This window comes from Leopardus geoffroyi, chromosome C1, assembly GCF_018350155.1.
Source record: "Leopardus geoffroyi isolate Oge1 chromosome C1, O.geoffroyi_Oge1_pat1.0, whole genome shotgun sequence".
Lineage (NCBI taxonomy): Eukaryota > Metazoa > Chordata > Mammalia > Carnivora > Felidae > Leopardus > Leopardus geoffroyi.
The window spans coordinates 158,073,398-158,092,213 of NC_059328.1; the positions used below are offsets into that span (position 1 = coordinate 158,073,398).

At 40.6% G+C, this 18,816-nt stretch overlaps 1 protein-coding gene across 8 annotated transcripts in view; it reads left to right on the top strand.

Moving 5' to 3' along the window:
• NOSTRIN (nitric oxide synthase trafficking) overlaps positions 1-18,816 on the top strand; it is a 58,671-nt gene that overhangs the window by 34,267 nt on the left and 5,588 nt on the right. For all 8 annotated transcript variants that reach the window (XM_045480092.1, XM_045480094.1, XM_045480095.1 and 5 more), the window contains 5 exons: positions 2,880-3,005; positions 10,664-10,762; positions 10,858-10,983; positions 14,618-14,726; positions 15,830-15,918. In XM_045480092.1, the coding sequence (XP_045336048.1) occupies positions 2,880-3,005; positions 10,664-10,762; positions 10,858-10,983; positions 14,618-14,726; positions 15,830-15,918 (549 nt within the window). The remainder of the gene's footprint in view (positions 1-2,879; positions 3,006-10,663; positions 10,763-10,857; positions 10,984-14,617; positions 14,727-15,829; positions 15,919-18,816) is intronic.

An 18,816-nucleotide genomic window follows, 5' to 3' on the forward strand; every position in this document is an offset into this window, starting at 1 on the left:
GGGAATGAGCGGGGGAGGGGCAGAGGGAGAGAGGGAGACACAGAATCCAAAGCAGGCTCCAGGCTCTGAGCTGTAGGGCTCAAACTCATGAACCACGAGATCACAACCTGAGCCCAAGTCAGACACTCAACACACTGAGCCATCCAGGTTCCCCAACATTCTCTTAACTTCAGCAATATCTTACCCTTTTGGGTTTTTTTCTTTTGGGCAATTTTTTCTTAAACTCCTTTATGGACTTCTCTTTTTCTGCCTGACCTTTATATATTGCTTTTCCTGATGATTTCTCTCCTGGGACTCATTCTGCTTTATTCAGCATTGTATTTCCAGGGTCCAACGCAGTATTCTCAAAATCAGGTACTCAATAAGTAACCAGTACGCAATAAATATACTCTCAAAGTTTCAACTACCATATCTATGCTGATAATAACCAAATTTATATCTCCAGCCCAACCAGTCTCTAAACTGCCTTCTGGCACCTCAAACTCAACATCCAAGATTGGAGCCATTATTTCCCTCTACCAAAAATATTCTTTATTGCTGTGTTTTCTGTATCTTTTGAATATTACCAGTTAACATAACCTTGCTGTTCTACCTCCTAAATGAAATACTTCTTGAATTTTTCTACTCGCACTCATCTCCCAGACCACCATCACCATCGCTTGGATTACTCCGGCTGATTGGTCTCTTGGCTTTCAGCATTGCTTCCTTCTCCTCCCCCCGGCCCCCACCATCTATAAGCCCACCCGACTTTTCTGAAACTCGAAAATGAGCATATCATTCTCCCTTTTAAAGGCCTCCTTTTACTGGCTTCCTCACCAATTCTTACCCCTATTTTAAGTTTATTCACTCAGGGTCATTTCTGTGAGCACCCAAGTCTCAGCTTACATGTCATTTTAATCCCAAGGCTAGTTTAGGTGCCCCTCTTGGTGCCCCAGTGACACCTAATTCTTGTATCATTCCAGGATTGATCATTCCAGGATTGATCACACAGGATAGTGATGGCCCTGTGGGTCTCTGACTAGAGGGGGGAGACTACCTAGTTCCCTTTGCTAGTCCCAGAGCCCAGTATGTGATGCATTGTGGCACTCAGTAAATGTTTGATGAATAAATTAATGAGATGTTTGTTCCTAGAGAAAGAAGAAAAAAGAAAAAATCTTCAATTTTTGCCAGATTTTTGGTAGAGGTTTCTGAGAATTTCCTTAAATAAGAATATAAAACTCTACATTCTTCTTTTATATCTATTTGGGATTATTTGTTGTAAATTTGTTGAGCAGAAACTTCTAGTCAATAGCTCTCTAGTGTAGGCTGATGAATGTGAGTAGTCACCTCAAAAGTGACCTCATTCTCATTGCCAGGGTGGCGGGGGGTGGCGATGAGCATTCTCAGTAAGAATCTAAGGATTATGATTTAGCAAAGTATGGCCATGGCACACTTCCAGCCTTTTCACTATATTGTCATCAGGTTAAAATTCACAAGCTCATGTTTCCATAGATAAATGTGGTTCATTACACTTGATATACAAAACCAAATGTGTCCTGTGTAAGTCATACATCAGAGCCGAGGGACAGTTGAATGGCTAGCATATCAACTCAAATAATAAAGTGAGTGGTATTAATATTCACCATTTTGGATGAATGTTCTTCATTACTGAAACATTAGTCAAAATGTTCTTAAGCATAAAGAAGGTCATTTTTAAAAGTCTTTGTCTCTGTCCTTGAAACTCCTAAACTGCTTAAGTCCCAGGGATCTTTGGTGCTCCTTCACCTGTGGTTTGGGGACCATTTGCATCAGAATTACCCGAAGAGATGGCGAAATTCAGATTTCCCAATCCCATTACAGAACTAAAGAGTCAGTATTGGCACTTGTGGGACTCCAAAAATCTGCAATTTTATAAGCACTCAGGTCCTTCCTAGGCATATTCAAGTTTGAGAATCATTCGTGTTAACACAACTTCCTTTGTTCTCAAAGATGTGAAATTACTTCTCTGAGTATTTTGAGAATTTCAGCTACCTTGGTGCAGAGAATTTTTTATCACTTTGATTTTCCAGAAGACTTCACAATCAGATAGCCACGTTTGGTGGCAGGCAAGAGGGGGCTCTTTGTGAAGGAGCAGATCACTGGGGAGCAGGATAAGGGGAAAGCACCTGTCAGCTTCCCATAACTTGTAGTGAACATTAGCATGTGCCTCAGGCTCCTCACCGGTGATCCAGTTCTAAAGTTACATGGCTGCATAATCTCTACCTGTCCTGGTAGGAAACACCAGGGCACAAGGATTTACCAAATAGAGTACAGGAATCACTAGTAGGTGACAGTCTTGAGCTGGAGGTTCTTAATCTGTGCTTGTTTCCCCTCACCTGTCATTTGGTCTCCTCCTTGATTTGATGAGCACGGGCACATCATGTCACACTTAAGAACCTCAGTTTCCTCATTTGAAAAATTGAAGGAGGGGCTGAAGGAGGGGTGCCTGGATGGTTCAGTTGGTTAAGCGTCCAACTCTTGATTTCCACTCAGGTCATGATCTCACAGTTCGTGAGTTTGAGCCCCACATCGGGCTCTGCGGTGACAGTGTGGAGCCTGCATGGGATTCTTCTCTCTCTGCCCCTCCCCTGTTCTCTCTCTCTCTCTCAAAATAAATCAATAAACTGTAAAAAAAAAAAAAAATGAAGGAATCATATTGAAAGGCCCTTAGATTTCCTTTCAGGTCTGATACCCGTTTTCTCTGAGAAAAATCTTTCATTTTGTCATCTATAGCTACTGTTTATGACTTTAGCTGGGAGTTGAGAAATGTCTCATTGGGATATACATAATTCTTTACCTGGAATTACAAAGAGCCTTGATAAATGTGTTAATGAATATGTTGCGCTGACCTTTTCCTTCAGCTCCTCAGTAAACTGAAAAAATCGACTGAAAAGTTGGCAAAAGAAGATGAAAATTACTACCAAAAAAACCTGGCAGGCTGTGCTACCAGGCTGAAGTGGGAAAACACATTAGAAAACTGCTACCAGGTAAGTTCTGTGCTCACATTTTTCTCTTCTTCCATTGGGCTCTGTGAGGCCTTGAAAATGAAGGTCAGATCTACACTTACGGGACCTGATGGTCTCTGCCCTTGGCTAGGACCCTCACTCTAGAGGTGACTTTAGACAAACCACATAACTTCTAATTGTTTCCATTTCTCTGTGGATACAATAACCAGTGAATATTTATTGAGTGTCATTGGCCAGAATCTAATTCTCAATGGGCACAAAGGCACTCAGCTAACTTCAAAAAGTGCTGTCAAAGTAAAGTATTAGGTACTCAGAAATGAGTTTTTAGGCCTGAGAGCTGATTTATACAGTAATCACTTAATGTGGTTCCTTTGTGTCTAAGGCTCTGTGGCGGGCACTGGAGCAATAATGACAGTCCCGTCTCAACTTGGGATGTGTACAGTTTAGCAGCAAGGAAGACGTCTAAAGAAAGAATTGTGGCAAATCATCCAATAAAAATTAAGAAGTGTGAACAAGCAAGTCACGAAAGGGAAAATCAAAATCACCTACAAACATATGAAAAGATGCTCAATCACTTGGCAAAAATTAAAAAGTAGCAATGCCAAGTACTGCTAAATAAGAATTGCTGGGAAACAAGAATTCTTGTCCCTCTCTAGTGAGAATAATTTGATGGTATCTAGTAAAACTAAAATGTGAATGTATTTACAACATGCAGGTCCCCTCGTAGGCTTATATCCTAAAAAAAAAAAATTTTACACCTATATACCATTATGTATAACAATATTTATTGTAGGACAGGTTTATAACAGTAAGAAAAAATTGTACACAACCTTCGTGCCTCTCAATAGAAGAATTACTCTAAAAATTGCTCTAATTTAGAAAGTAGACTAATATTATATCTAGCAATAAATATTAATTAAAACTACACTTAAACACAAATTAACCTCAAAAAACATGATGTTGAAGAAAAGAAACTGCTATTCATACAGTGTATGTAAATTAAAGCATTTGAAAAACGCACACGTCAAACTACAGTGTTTTTATGTGTGTGTTTGTAAACTTATACATATAGACTGAATGTATGTTGGAGGAGGGAAATGGGAATTCAACAGGCTGCCACATACAGCCATGCAGCTTGTGGACAGTCTGGCAGAGGACCAAAAAAAAAAACCCACAAAAAACAAACAAAAAACAAAAAACAAAACAAAACAAAAAAAACCCAGGCTTAAAATTTACTCTACTGTATATCTGAATAGCTTGGTTCTCTATTTTTAAAGTCAACATAAATATGACCAGCTTAAATAATTCTCAATTCTGGGTGCTAAGAACATGAACGTTTGGGTTTATTTTTTCCCCATATTTTAAGTTAAAAAAATGTTTAAAGCAAGGTACAGTTGCAAAAAGAGGCAATCATGATACAATTCGATAAGCACAGTAATGTGTCGATGATAAGGGCCAACATGTAACAGGTGCTGCTTATGGACAGGCACTGGGTTAAGTATATCCACTGCATTATATTTTGCATTCATCACAACATTTTGAAGAGGTCATAATTTTATTCTTAATTTATAGTGAGGGAGTGGAGGCTGAGAGACATGAAGGAACTTGCCCAAGATGGCAATAAGGTTCAACGTAGGCAGTCTGATGCCACGGCCTTAACCTCTACTCTCTGCTTTGGCGTTAATAGGAGCTGGGCAAGCAGAAATGGAGGAGCTGGGCAAGCAGAAATAAAAGAGCCGTGTTTAGTCTCTTGTTATTGCACTTTCAAGGTAGGATAGATGCAGTTAGGAAAAAACGGGGAAATTAAAGGAGAGACAAAAATTAGGCCATAGAGGAAGAAATGAGAATAAACCTTTCTTTAATTTATGCCTTCAAACATAGGGTCCTGGTACTTTCCTTGCTTTTGTTGACTAGGTTTTACATGCAGATGGTGAGAAAGGGCCAAGGATTTAATTTCCAACCTTATCCATCTGAAACCTGGCCCTCCAAACTGGCTCTGGTCTTGCCTCATCCCCTGGGACTGCTCAGTGGCATTGTGGTTGTCCACAGAGGCTGGCTTCCTTGGAAGCCCTGTTAGATTATGGGAAAGAAATTGCTGCTCCCATCCCATCTTCCAGACACCCTTCAAGGGTGATAAGAAAAATATTTCTCTATGTCTCCACCCTTCTCACCTCTACATCACGGCAATGGAGGATAATTATGGTTCTTAACCGGTATGGCTGCCATGTCTGGTGTAGGTGACATCCAGCTGGCCTTCCAAATGTCTTAGATAACTGCTCTTAATAACTACCTTCTCAGAGGCTCTTACTAGGTCTCTCTTTCCTTTTTTCTAAGTTTTCTTTCTTCCTATTAGAGTCCTCCTACACCTGACCTCCAGACCGATCCCCCTTTTAGCAGCCTTAACTTTTATATTGAAGCATCATGGAAAGGATCTTCTTTGTTTGTAAAGATTCTCTGATGGTGACAAGATACACATTTATTTACATTTTGAAAGATGTCTTGGCAGACAAACAAAAACACAGACTCTTAAATATAGAGAACGAATTAGTGGTTGCCAGAGCAGAATTGGGGGAGGAGGATGGGTGAAATAGGTGAAGTTCCCTATAAGCGAAGAGTACACTTACATGATGAGCGCTGACTCATGTATAGACTCGTTGGATCTCTATATTGTACACCTGAAACTGATATAACTGTATGTTCATTACACTTGAAGTTTTTTTTTTTTTTTTTTAAATTCCTTTCAACTCAGCTTTAAAAATATTTAAGACTCAAGATTTTTTATTAGAATCTAAGTCAGGGCACCTGGGTGGCTCAGTCAGTTAAGCCTCTGACTCTTGATTTCAGCTCAGGTCATGATCTCATGATTTGTGGGTTTGAACCCACATCAGGCTCTGCACTGACAGTGAGGAGCCTGCTTGGGATTCTCTCTCTCTTTCTCTCTCTCTCTGCCTGTCCCCACTCATGCTCTATCTCTCTCTCTCAAAATATACAAATGAATAAACATTTATTTTTAAATAATTAACAAAGAATCTAAGTCAAAATCAGAATCTCCATGAGGAAAAGAAAGATTTCTTTTCGTCCTTCTTGTGTCCTGGTTTATTTTTTACCAGCATGCCAGCAGCCACCAACCTTTCACCCCCTCTCCCTTTTAGTTCACATACTCCCTTTTACCACAGCCTCTTTAGGGCCACCTTCTGCCTCCTGAGTCAAGCCCAGCCTTTCAGACCCGCTCGAGACAACTTCTACCAAGTAAGTCATCCTTGCCTGGCCCTAACCAAGAATGATTCCCTTATTTTGTATTCCCTTGACTTGTTTATACTCAGTCCACACCAACAAGTTGCTGACTCACATATCACTGTGTTTACACTATTGTTTGCAAACTCAGAAGTAGAAAGTTATATTCATAAAGACACATAACAAAAGTGGGCTGAGCAGAATTAAAGGAGAATTTTATTGTAAGTGTGGGAGGTGGAAATGTGACAACAAAGTTCGCTCATTTTCGTTTTTTCCTCCATTCTTCTACCAATCTTCTGTAAAAATGGAGTATAAGAATTCATTCAAATGTCCTATAATGTATCCTCCTACCCCTTCTTACTCTCCAAATTAGATTTACAAATTCTTTCAGAGAACATTCAGTGACCTGCATTTGAGGCAGGATTTACTAGATCCCAAGAAATGTGAGGTTTCAAATGTGGTTATGAAGTAATAAAACCAATTCCATAAGCCACATGTAAAATTAGTCTTATTATTTATAATCACACTATGTTCAAGTCATATTTCCTACCCTCCAAGAAAAAACAGTTCAGCTGGTAGAAATAATCTTTAATATATTTTGAAAAATAATAGCCACGCTAGTAAGAATTACCAAGAGCCAAATGTTTGGTACTAACAGAACTTACTCAAGGAATTATTTATTTTAGAAAGTTATTTGCAGTAAGTGTCAAGGGCATTAAGAACGTTCACTTTCTCAACCAGTATTCTTCATCTGAACCGCAGAACACAGAAAATAATCTGAGTGACTGCTCCCAGTTCTCCTAAGGGTTGTAGTGACTGGTAGCACTCTAGATGCAAGGGGGCAGATGGTCACTCACAAGGTGTAAAAAGCTGCCTTATGACATTAGGCCTTAATCCTCTCCTAGAACCCATGTTGAAAAATGCAAATTTCTTTCTATAAATCCATCTTGAGAACATAGCTGAAAAACAAACCAATTTCTGCTCAAAATACATTAAAAACAAAAGGGAGGAAACAATTCAGCCGGCTAACATTAAGAGGACGGCTAAATGAATCAAATACACTATATGCAATCCCACAAATAGACCATATTAAGTGGTGTTTTGGGAGACTAACAACATGAAAAATTGCTTTTGTATAAGTTAAGGGAAAAAACAGGGTACCAATTTGACTAATTTGATAGATAATTAGAAAGAAAAAATCTTACATACACGCCACCTAGATGGACTGAAATACACCAAAATGCTAATGGGTTATCTCTAGGTGGAAGAATTATAAATAATTTTTAAATTAAATTTTTTGTGGCCCTTCATAGTCCCAAGATAATGTTTCAAAGCAGCTAGCATGTTTGTTAAAATTCCAATTCCTGAGCGGAATCATCCCTAAATGGGATGAATCAGAACCTTTGAATGGTTTTAGGAAGGTATCTGGGTGATTGCTATGCATACTAAAATTTGAGAGTTCTTGTTCTAGAAAGAACATGGTATTTCTTTGATTAGTTTTATGAAAGCAATTTAGATGAAATCTGTCCAAATTTCTTGGGTAGTGCAGACCAGGAGGCCAGGACAGAAGGACCAAAAAGAATGAATGAAGAGGATGAATTCTCACAGTGCCTGGGCCGCAGATAGACTTCAAATCTGCTAACTCTGACCATACTCTCCACGTACACACTATTGTAAAAGCAGAGGAGGACAGTTTCAGTTCCTTCAGAGTATTTTGCTTCTCTGCCACCCACTTTATACAAAAATAAAATGATAATAGAAAGCAGTAATTCATTAGATGAGATATGGATTTCCCCTTTGCACAGTGGAATTTATCTCTGCCTCTTTTCATGAGCAAACATAGATCATTTTAATGATTTCCCTGAAATGTAATTAAAATCTCTTAACCATTACCATCTCCACCAAGGGATACTGGTTGTTCCAATCTCAAATTGAGGCTCGTGGCTCAGCACTTGTCAAAATAAGGAAACAGCTGCCCACTAGGATACAATGTGTTCTTAAACACATTGTTTTTTCTCCTGTCCTTTGTTCATGGTGCTAAACTAGAACAGGTGTTTCTCTAAATCTTTCTCTAAGGTGTAAAGTCTCTTATTGAAGATGGTTCCAGTTGAGGTTTAAGCAACTGAGCAGAATTTGTCCTATAGATTGGTTAGGAAGCATATATCTCTGTCCTTGGAAGAAGCAATACATTGGATAGCCTACTTTTCTGTGTCTTTAATCCTATATCTGGGAAACTGAGGGCACACAACCACTTTCATGGCTGGTGCCTGACAGTATTGAAGACAGACTCAGGAGACTAAGAACAGAAACAAAGGCATTTTTCTCCCAATGACTTATAAAAGTTGTATAGCTTCTGACTCAATAAAGAAGTGGCCATGGGAGAGCAGAGCTCTGGCTTCTTGCTTCAAATGTCATGACACTTGGCACAGAATTGAAATTTTCATGTGATCGGCATAAATTTTCATAGTTACTGCCTGAGCTTTTTACTACTTGCATTTAATAGCAGTGTTAAAATGACTATATACCAATAAACAAGGAATATACATAGAATGGAATATTATTCAGCCTTAAAAAGGAAGGCCATTCTGTCACATGCTACATGGGTAAACCTTGAAGACTTCATGCTAGGTGAAATAAGCCAGACACAAAAGGACAAAATTTATATGATTCCTCTTATGTGAGATACCGAAGGTAGTCAAATTCATAGAAGACATAAAGTAGAATGATGATTGACAGGGGGTATGGAAAAAGGGGTTTGGGGAATTTGGTTTAATGGGTAGAGTTTCAGTTTTGCAAGATGAAAAAAGTTCTGGAGATGAATGATAACTATGGTTGCACAACAATGTTGAATGTACTCAATGACACTGATGTGTACACTTAAAAGTGGTTAAGGGGCGCCTGGGTGGCTCAGTCGGTCAAGCGTCTGACTTCGGCTCAGGTCATGATCTCACAGCTCATAGGTTCGAGCCCCACATCAAGCTCTGTGCTGACAGCTCAGAACCTGGAGCCTGCTTCGGATTCTGTGTCTCCCTCTCTCTGCCCCTCCCTCCCTCACTCACGCTCTGTGTCAAAAACAAATAAACATCAAAAAAAAAAATTTCCAAAGTGGTTAAAATGGTAAGTTTTATGTTATGCAAGTTTTACCACAATTTTAAAAAAAATAAATTTTTAAAAAAGTTTAAAGTGACTATACACCATAGATAAAATAACAACTGAATGTGAATGTGATCTACCACAGGGATATAAAGGACCGCCATACTGTATTAGGTCAGTGGGCCCTGTAGATGTGCCTAGAGAGGCAGATGGGAGAACCCAATGATCTTTGTGACCACCCCCCTGCACTACCCCCACCCTGCCAAAGGCCTTGAGAAGGACTTGACCTTCTTACTTCCTATGGAAATGCTACCCACCAATTTGACCAAAGCCTTCTTCATGAAAGACTATTGCTGAGTCCTCTTTATCGTGTGGCATGGAGTTGGGTGGGATGGTGGGCGTGAGAGCAACAACCTGACCTCTGAACAAAGCAGGGACGCCCAGGCTTTGTCCTTACAAAAATGGGATGATGAGCATGTGGTCTTGGGCACCTGCCACCTCCATCAAAGCCCAAAGTCCTCTGTGCACATACCCAGCAGCCTCCCCCCTCTCCCACATGGCCTAGGAATCCCATCTGGCCCAGCCTTCTCACACAATGCCTAGCAGCTGAATTTGCCTACACTCCCTCAAAACAATCAGCAGCCCAGCTAGCAGTGAGTGGCAAAAACCTAATAACTAACTTTTTCTAAAATCTTAAGACCAACAAGGGAAACGTGACATCCCTTTGTTTACCCTTCCTAGGTAAAAGTTACGAGACTCTAGGAGTAGAATTTTTATCATTCCACACAAAGTGGAAAGGCTATGTTCCCACCTTCACACAGTGGTCTTCGACCCCCCAGGCCTAATTTTAGGCCAGGATTATGAGTTGATCAGACTTTGGGGCTCTGCTCTTTTCAATAGTTTCCTTAAATTCACCTGCCCCGCAGAGGCTAGCAGAATGCCTTGTATGTACTATAAACAGTTCTAAAAATATTTAGCGTCTAAATGCACTTCCAAGGTATGGATACGGGTTTTACTGGGCTTTGCTCTCCTTCTCTAGAACTCACAGATGCTTTTCAAATTATTCCTTTTCTCCCCTTTTTTTTGTGAATGTCAGGTAATCCACAACATCACCTTATATACCTTTTGGGCCAAAACAGCCTGGGGAACATATGTGAGTTAAACCAATCCTACATAAAGCTAAACAGGAAATACACCAATCTCCCCCCCCACTGCAGCTTGGATGTGGCATAAACAAGAGGCACTCACATAACAGTTCATTCAGACTTTCTTCGGATGTGTCAGTGCTTGGTAGGTAACATTAGTTTTGCACAACAACGGGCCAGTCTTACACCATTTTCCATCCTTTTCAGAGCATCCTGGAGCTGGAGAAGGAAAGAATTAAACTTTTATACAATAACTTAAACCAGTACACCCAACATATTTCTGTTTTTGGCCAAACCCTGACTACAGTGAGTAGTAAAGATTTCTCTATTTCTGATATGCATGGTAAGAACTGGCAGGAAACATTCTTCAGTAAACTTGCTCTGCTTTCTTGGCTTTTCAGTGTCACACTCAGATTCACTGTGCCATCAACAAGATAGATGTTGAAAAAGACATCCAGGCTCTCATGGAAGAAACCGCAGTCTCATCCACAGAAAATAAATCTGACTTCCTATTAACCGATTACTTTGTAAGTATGGAATGGAAGGAAGTTCCATTAATGGGGCACCTTAGTCATATATTGAGGGATTCACTTTGAAAAAAAAAATTGAGATCAATTATAAATGAAAGTATTGGTTTTTTCATAGTCTGTATAAATAAAAAACAGTATGTGGTTTACAAACTGGGCAACAGAAATATGTCTTTGGTGTTCTTTGGAAGGGAGGAAAGTTAAACGGGATTCCAGACTGAATCTTTATACTCAGTCTTCTATAGAAGAGTAATGCCAGGCAGACACATTTCATGATCTGTAAATAATCACTGTATATCATATTGGATGTCTATTGTTGCATAACAATTACCCCCAAGCATAACTGGTTAAAACAAGCATTTATTACCTCACAGTTTCTGTGGGTCAGGAATCTAGGTATGGCTTCACCCTCAAGGTGTCAGCCAGGAGTGCTGATATGTCAAAGCTCTCCTGAGAGACGACCTGCTTCTGAGCTCATGTGGCTGATGGCAAGCCTCCGGCCCCTCCCAACTGGTAGCTGGAGATACCAGCTTCTTGCCATGTAGGTCTTTCCACCTATGGGAGGTTCACAACATGTCACAAAATGTCTGCTTCCCCCAGAACTGGTGATCCAAAAGAGACGGAGCTAGAGTGTCCAAGATGGAATTTAGTCTTCATAAGCTAATCTCAGAAGTGACATCTCTTAGTATTCTATTTGTTAGAACCAAGTCAATAAGTATGGCCCACATTTAAGTGGAGGAGATTATACAAAGGCATGACTCAAATGTGGGAATCATTATCAACATTCTTCATGGTCTTTGCCTTTGAAAATCTTGAACCATATTACAAAAACTTATTTTGAGAGCATTTGGATGATTCTACTATTATATGAAACTTGCTAAAAACTGATCAATCATCTAACCTCTTTGTTATCTTGGGGTAAATTCTTTGTCTTCTTGGATCATGCCTCAAAGATTTTGTCTTCTGCTCCCCTCTTGTTACCCTTAATTACAGTGTTCTAGAAGCTGATCATTAGTTACCAAAATCTGCAGGAAGAATTCCCCATAGCTCCTCCCTGTGCCTTCTGCTATATTTCATTCAGACTTTCAAGGTCCAGACTGGGAAGGTTCATTTCTCCCTGTATAGGGAACTAGCCTACTGGTCATGCTCTAGAATTAAAAGTGTAGCTGAAGTCAACATCCCAGGAGTCCTGTGCAGGGAATAAAAGATGAGGGAGGGGGAAAGCCCATCAGATTAGGCACAAAGATGACGCCTGACCAGCTTTTTCCCTCCCCATCCTCCAAATAGCCATAAGTGGCCACATATTTCTTTAATCAAATCTTTTTTTTTTTTTTCCTATTCTGGCAACGGTGAAATGAATTAGCAACAGCAATGTCTGCTCAGAGCAGTAACAAAGGTAGCAATGGGAGTGGAAAGGAAGATTTGATGGGGGAAGTGCTCTTCTTTTTTTTTTTCTTTATCCTTTTTAATAGGTGACCTCTTAGATGGGAAACGTACAATAAAGTATTTTTGTTATTCTCTTTAAAAAAGTGCCCCTATTGAATAACTTGTCAATAAAATAAGGGCCATTCTCCTTGAATATTTGATTAGGCTTCCAGTGAAATGTAAGGAGGCAGCCATGACAGTCTATCTTTAATTGCCACGCCCATGGAAATTTTGGGTTTCTATGGAACTTCTGTGTACCAAAGCTGATGACTACATATCTGTTGTCTAAATGAACGGATTGTATCTCCAAATGTGTAAACGGGATTTTCTTAATATCCTCAAAGCAAAACACCCCCAAATTCTGACTTACTAGACATTAGCAGTAAGTATAGACTGGTTTATATCTAGTGCCAAGAAATGTACATGGACTAGGGTAAGACAGACCAATAAGAGTACAGATATTGAGGGGCTGGTGACCAGTGTGAAAATATTTGTAAGGTTACCATAAGGCCATGCTCAGAAGATTGTATCTGAAGTTTCATAGGCCACCTTCAGTACTGATCTTCTTTCCAAAATCTTTGGAAGAGAAGGACAAATTTAAGAAAGTTAACGGACAGCAGTATATTCTAGCCTCAAGTTGATCCAGTAGTGATCCATCTCTGGAAATACATTTGTAAACAATAGGTGTCCCTAAACAACCCAAATGAAGTCTCAGCCTGGCATGGGAGCCAGAGTGTGATGTGCATTTCTCCAGCAAGGAAGTCCTGAGGGTTGGAGGCAGGCAGCCATGCAGTTCCACTGGGGCTCATGTGGGGTGTGACGACCACCATGGGCAGGCATGTGTAGGAGCAGATGGGGAAGAGACCTGGGACTCAGAAGAGCAGGGTTTCAAGCTGTTTCCTTTGGGCCTTCATTTATGTCTCTGAGTGTCACAGGTAAAATGGGGGAAATAAAGCCAACCTCATAGAGTTGTTGTGAGAATCACATGTAATAAAGATACATACTTTTATAATATGTAATTCACAATATATAAATATTTTTATCTAGAGCTCATTATTTCTATAATGGTTGTTTGCTTTGCTCTAAATTCTCATGCCTCCCTTTCTTTGTGATGATCTCTCCACCAACTTTCAGGATCCTGGTTTTTCTCCTTCCATATTGGAGAAGTCCTGACTCCTTTAGTGCCATCTTCAGTCATTGGTGTCCCCTCTTTCTCCACGGGTTCCTGTCCCTCTGCTACACTCATGTTCAGCCCCTCGCCACCTGACCCTAACATCCTCTTTTTTTTTCCTCATTTAGATCTTGAAATAATGTATGTGAAAGTTCAGGTATTGTTATTACTTTCTCACATTTTATAGGATAAAATCTCTACTTCAGCCCAAAAATCTGGCTTAAACTATGAAGACAAATTTTCCTTCCACTATGTTTGCTCATGCAAATGGCTGGTCTGTTGATTGTTCCTGATATGTTTTTTTTTTTTTTTTGCAGTCCTCCCTCTATCCTTTGGCTTGAGCCATTTCCCCTACCCGGGGTACCCTTTGACTTCTTTTCCCTGGACTGAAAAATCCTGGTGAAGTCTTCTAGCCTCCTTGAAACTTTCTTGCCTTGGCACTTGCTGAATCACGCATTCCTGTCTGCACCATTCATGAATGAATGTGGCCTTGAATTGTTAGCTCTCTTCATGATATGCTTCAAGGCTTGACTAAATTATAGACCCATTCTGGGAAGAGCTCACGTGTTCCCAGCAGCTGGCCAAGAAAGCAGAACACAACAGATATTTGTTCCACTCCGTAGGCAGTCCTGGTTCAAGGTAAACACATGATGCTACATTGGATGTTTAAAGAACTCTAACTGGAACCAAGGCAAATAGAGAGCAACATGTATCCAAAAAACCAATTTACTTATCAAGAAACTATGAAATAACCATAGTAAGGCTCTTCCTTCAACAATGTGTTCTATTAAGGAAGTCCTCGGCTATGTACTGACAAGCTGTGGGCAAGATGTTTTCATAGTAAGCAGGCCTAGAACAAGTAGAACAATCCGTATAAAACCAAAGGTTATCCTGCTTTTATTTATTTATTTTTTTACTCTTTTTCTCCTGTCCAGTTAATATTAAATACAGTTATCAGTGAAAGTATCAGTATAGCCAGGGGGAGCAACCCTTACTTTTTTCTCCTTAAATTGTTAAGCATCATTTTCTCCCCCAAAGGAAGAAGATCTTAACAATGCAATGAATAAAGAGCGACAAGAGTCTTCAATAAAATCCAAACTGTTGAGACTGCAAAAAGATATCGAAAAAGCCTCAAGAGACCGGGCAGGTGTGTAATTGTATCTGTGAGTGGCCTGATAAGTGTTCTACTTGGAGGGTTCCTTCAGAGTTAGGGTGATTCCACTTTTGCAGACTGGGGCAGGGACCATCTCATTTAAAGAATCCTATGTCAAGGGGCGCCTGGGTGGCGCAGTCGGTTAAGCGTCCGACTTCAGCCAGGTCACGATCTCGCGGTCCGTGAGTTCGAGCCCCGCGTCGGGCTCTGGGCTGATGGCTCAGAGCCTGGAGCCTGTTTCCGATTCTGTGTCTCCCTCTCTCTCTGCCCCTCCCCCGTTCATGCTCTGTCTCTCTCTGTCCTAAGAATAGATGAACGTTGAAAAAAAAAAAATTAAAAAAAAAAAAATCCTATGTCAAACCTAATTTGTCTGAATAAAGAACAATGGGAAAGAAGACAGGAGAGCACAAACAGGCTGGAAATGACACTTTGGTCTATTTGAGAGAGCTATGTCACCATTTCCAGAAATGCAGCATATTGCTGTGTTTCTGAAATGGCTGGAATGAGGGACAATTTGTTTGGTTGAAAACGTGGTAAACCTGTGCACACAGCTTTTGGTTTTCTTGTTTGTTTCTTTTTAAACTATCCTTCCAAATGACGAAGCTAGGTATGTCAGAATGTGAAGCAGCTCTAAAGGGATACGGATAATAAAAACGACCCCACACCTGTGATTCTGGAATGTGAAGCTTATCTTATGTGGACCAGAGCGACACGTTGAAATGTAATCCCTGTCAGGAAATCCGAGGGAGTGAAATGTTTAGAAACCTAAATATCATAGTGAGGAAGAGCCTAACACTGTGGGAAGTGTTGGGAATGGACCACGGACTGGGTCCGCAAGGAGATTCAAAAGCTCATCTTGCAAAATAATAATCAAGATTTTTTTTAACTCCAGCATTTCTCAAATTTCATTAAATGAAGGTACAGGCCACTGGTTCAGTAAAATTTAGTAACAACTACGTGCAGAAAGAGCCTCAGCCATTGGGAAGCCCTCCTGGTATCACCTCTGGGCCCAGGCTCGGCTGCCTGTGGCCCCTCTCAGCTGTGTTCCGCCAGGGCAGGATGGACAGCGGTGACCGAGAGAATCATTTCATTGCTAGGTTTGGAACAAATGCTGAAATCCTACTCTAGCAACTCCGCCTTCTTGGACACAGAGAGCCAAAGAATCACAGCGGCCTTAATGGACGAGGTAAATATTTGCAGATTCCACCTTCCTAGGTTTAATGACGAAAGAGTTATTTTTAGGATGCTTGTTTTCGGGGCCCATTTGACCTCTCTTTGCCTTTCTTTTCTCATGACATACAACATTCTAGGAAGAGAGCTCCTATAGTCACCTCCTTGACGAACAGTTTGAGGGATCCGGAAAAATTCAACTTAGAAATGTTTGCTTTAGTGTCCTTCCTGGAAAAGAATTGTGCCTAAAATAGAATTCCCCAAAATAGAATAATTCCATCAAGGTCTGGAAACCACGTGTACTTTAACCCAGTTAGGAAAAGTGATTAAACACACACACACAAACCCACAACCAGGGCCTGCATTCAGAAAGGTCTGGCTCTGGATCCAGCCCTGCCATTTACAGTGACTTGGGACGACTTTAGTTTTCTCATCTGTAAAATGGGGATATTGGTCCCTACTTCAGAAGGTTATTGTGAGGATATAGTGTTGGTTAGAAACTGTCAGCACAGTGCACAGAGGAGAGCTGAAAACCTGGTAACTATGAAGATTCCATTTTCTTAGTTCACTGATCCCTCAGCGAACATCACGGTCTTCCGAAAATAACAGGGGAGCGGAAAGATGTGAGGCACAGAGTGAGGGGGGTAGTCTGGGTGTGTGGCAAAAGCTCCTGAGAAAAAGGGAAAGAACTTCAGAGGCTGAGGTTGTCTGAGGGGAGGGGAGGTGCTGTCAGGAGAGGGCAGGGAGAGAGGCATCTCTGGGCCTTTTTTGCTGAGAGCCTGGACCTCAGCAGCCCCCAGGCATTTGTGGGAGTGATGGACAATGCAGCCGCTTCAGAGGAGCCCAGGTGAAAGAGAGGTTAGCAAAGTGCTGTGAATTCTATATAGGAATAAAGGCAAACAGATGCTATGAACTATGTGTGCTAGATGCAGGTTTTCTGCTATGATTACAGAAATAGGAAGTTGACTGGGGTTAATATGAGAAGAATTCAGGAAGCGATAAAATCTTTAGCAATGTTTTGTAGGATATAGGAAGCTGGGCCAGCTGTCCTTACCTTGTACCTAGCCTGTCTTGTGAAAGCAGGTACCTAATAATTCTGTCCAAACAGGTAATTTCAGTAGTTCTTTGGTGAAAGGAGACAGATACAGCCAGGTACAGTTTAATCGATTGTTTAGCAGAGGTTTCCTTTAGAGGAGGTGCTGTTGGAAAAACAAACCTAACACTCTTAGGGAAAGAAAGGCCTGAATTCTGTTCACTTGGGAACAGAGCTCTAACATATTTGCAGTGACACATGGCTATAGTTTTTATGAAATTATAAAGCAGTCTGTAGAACATTTTCTGTGATAGTGCAAAATGTTTGGTTTTCTAACTCCATGCAAGTAGTATTTACCAAAATAAAGTCATATGGAGCATTTTTTGATGGTGTTAAGTTGTAAGTTTATTTCTTTGGTTGTTCTTGCATAGAATTTTGTCATCATCATTACCAGCACAGAACATGTATTGGGATCATCTGGGTACATGCTGGCCTGATCCACATAGTGGAGGGTATAAGGTCCGGGAGGGTCTGGCTCCTGAATTAATGGTGCTTATGATGGAGTAAATATGAACCTTTGAGCAGTGAATAGCAAATATCCGTGTAACTTGGCTACACACCCCTGCATCCGATGGATAACACGAAGTCTACCCAGGGAAGGTTTCTTGCAGGAGGAAACTCTGTTTCATTTAAATTCTTCCTAATTCATTGCCTCTTTGTCCTTCAAGTGCCATATTTGAAAGAGAAGAATGTTGATAACACATGTTCTAGGAGAAAGTGTTGTGGAAACTGAATATATTTAGAATAGATACTATCTTCAGACACTGGAAGGAGCACCACATAGGAGAGGAAGGAGATTTGTCCTATGATGCTCTCAGATGCAGACTAGGTCTTATGGTAGAAGATATGCGGTGGGTTTTGGTTTCATCTTAGGTAAGCCTGTCCCACAGTGCAGTCGATCAGAGGTGTTCAGTTCAGTTCAGTCCAACCGGAGGTGTTGTGGTCTCTTGGCAAGAATGTTAAGGTTAGGAATCCCCCTGCTGGATATGTGGAAAAGGAAGAAATAATGGTCAAGAAGAGATTGGATGAGCAGGCCCCTTCCAATGTTTAGATTCTATTATTTGGTTTACCCTAACTGAACACAGCTTAACAAAGAAGTTATTACGAAGTTTCTAGTTCAAGGTCAAATGGAGAACAGGAGGTCAAATTCAGAACTAGGAGTGTATCTTTAGCTTCACTTATTTTTTTAAATGTTTATCTATTTATTTGTGTGTGTGACAGAGACAGAGAAAGCGAAGGAGGGGCAGAGAGAGAAGGAGACAGAGAATCCCAAGCAGGCTCTGCACTGTCAGCAGGGAGCCTGATGTGGGGCTCAAACTCACAAACTGTGAGATCATGACCTGAGACGAAATCAAAAGTCAGGATGCTAAACTGATTGAGCCACCCAGACACCCCTAGCTTCACGTATTTTTATACTCAGATACTCCAGACCATTGTTTCCAGTGTCCAGAAGTGTTACTGCAAACTTGTTGGGTAATATAAGACCTAATCTCTTTAAGAAAAGTAATAACAGCAGCAGCAGCAACAAAACCCATCTCACACTATTTCAGTTGGATTCTATCGATACAAGTTCAGTTGTGTTCACAATGCTGAGCACAATGTTCAACATCCTTTTTTCAAGGCCCTGGAAGTCTACCTTCTGCAATCAACACTCATTATTCCCTTTCTCACTGCTCAGCAGAAAATAGCTCAGAGTAAAGCTATTTGTTGCCACAAAATACTGAGTAATATATCTATCAAGGTTTCTGCTTTACCCTATGTATAGAAGAGTCCAGAATGCGGTGCACTGCACAACTAAGCCTTTCCTTTAAAATACGGAAA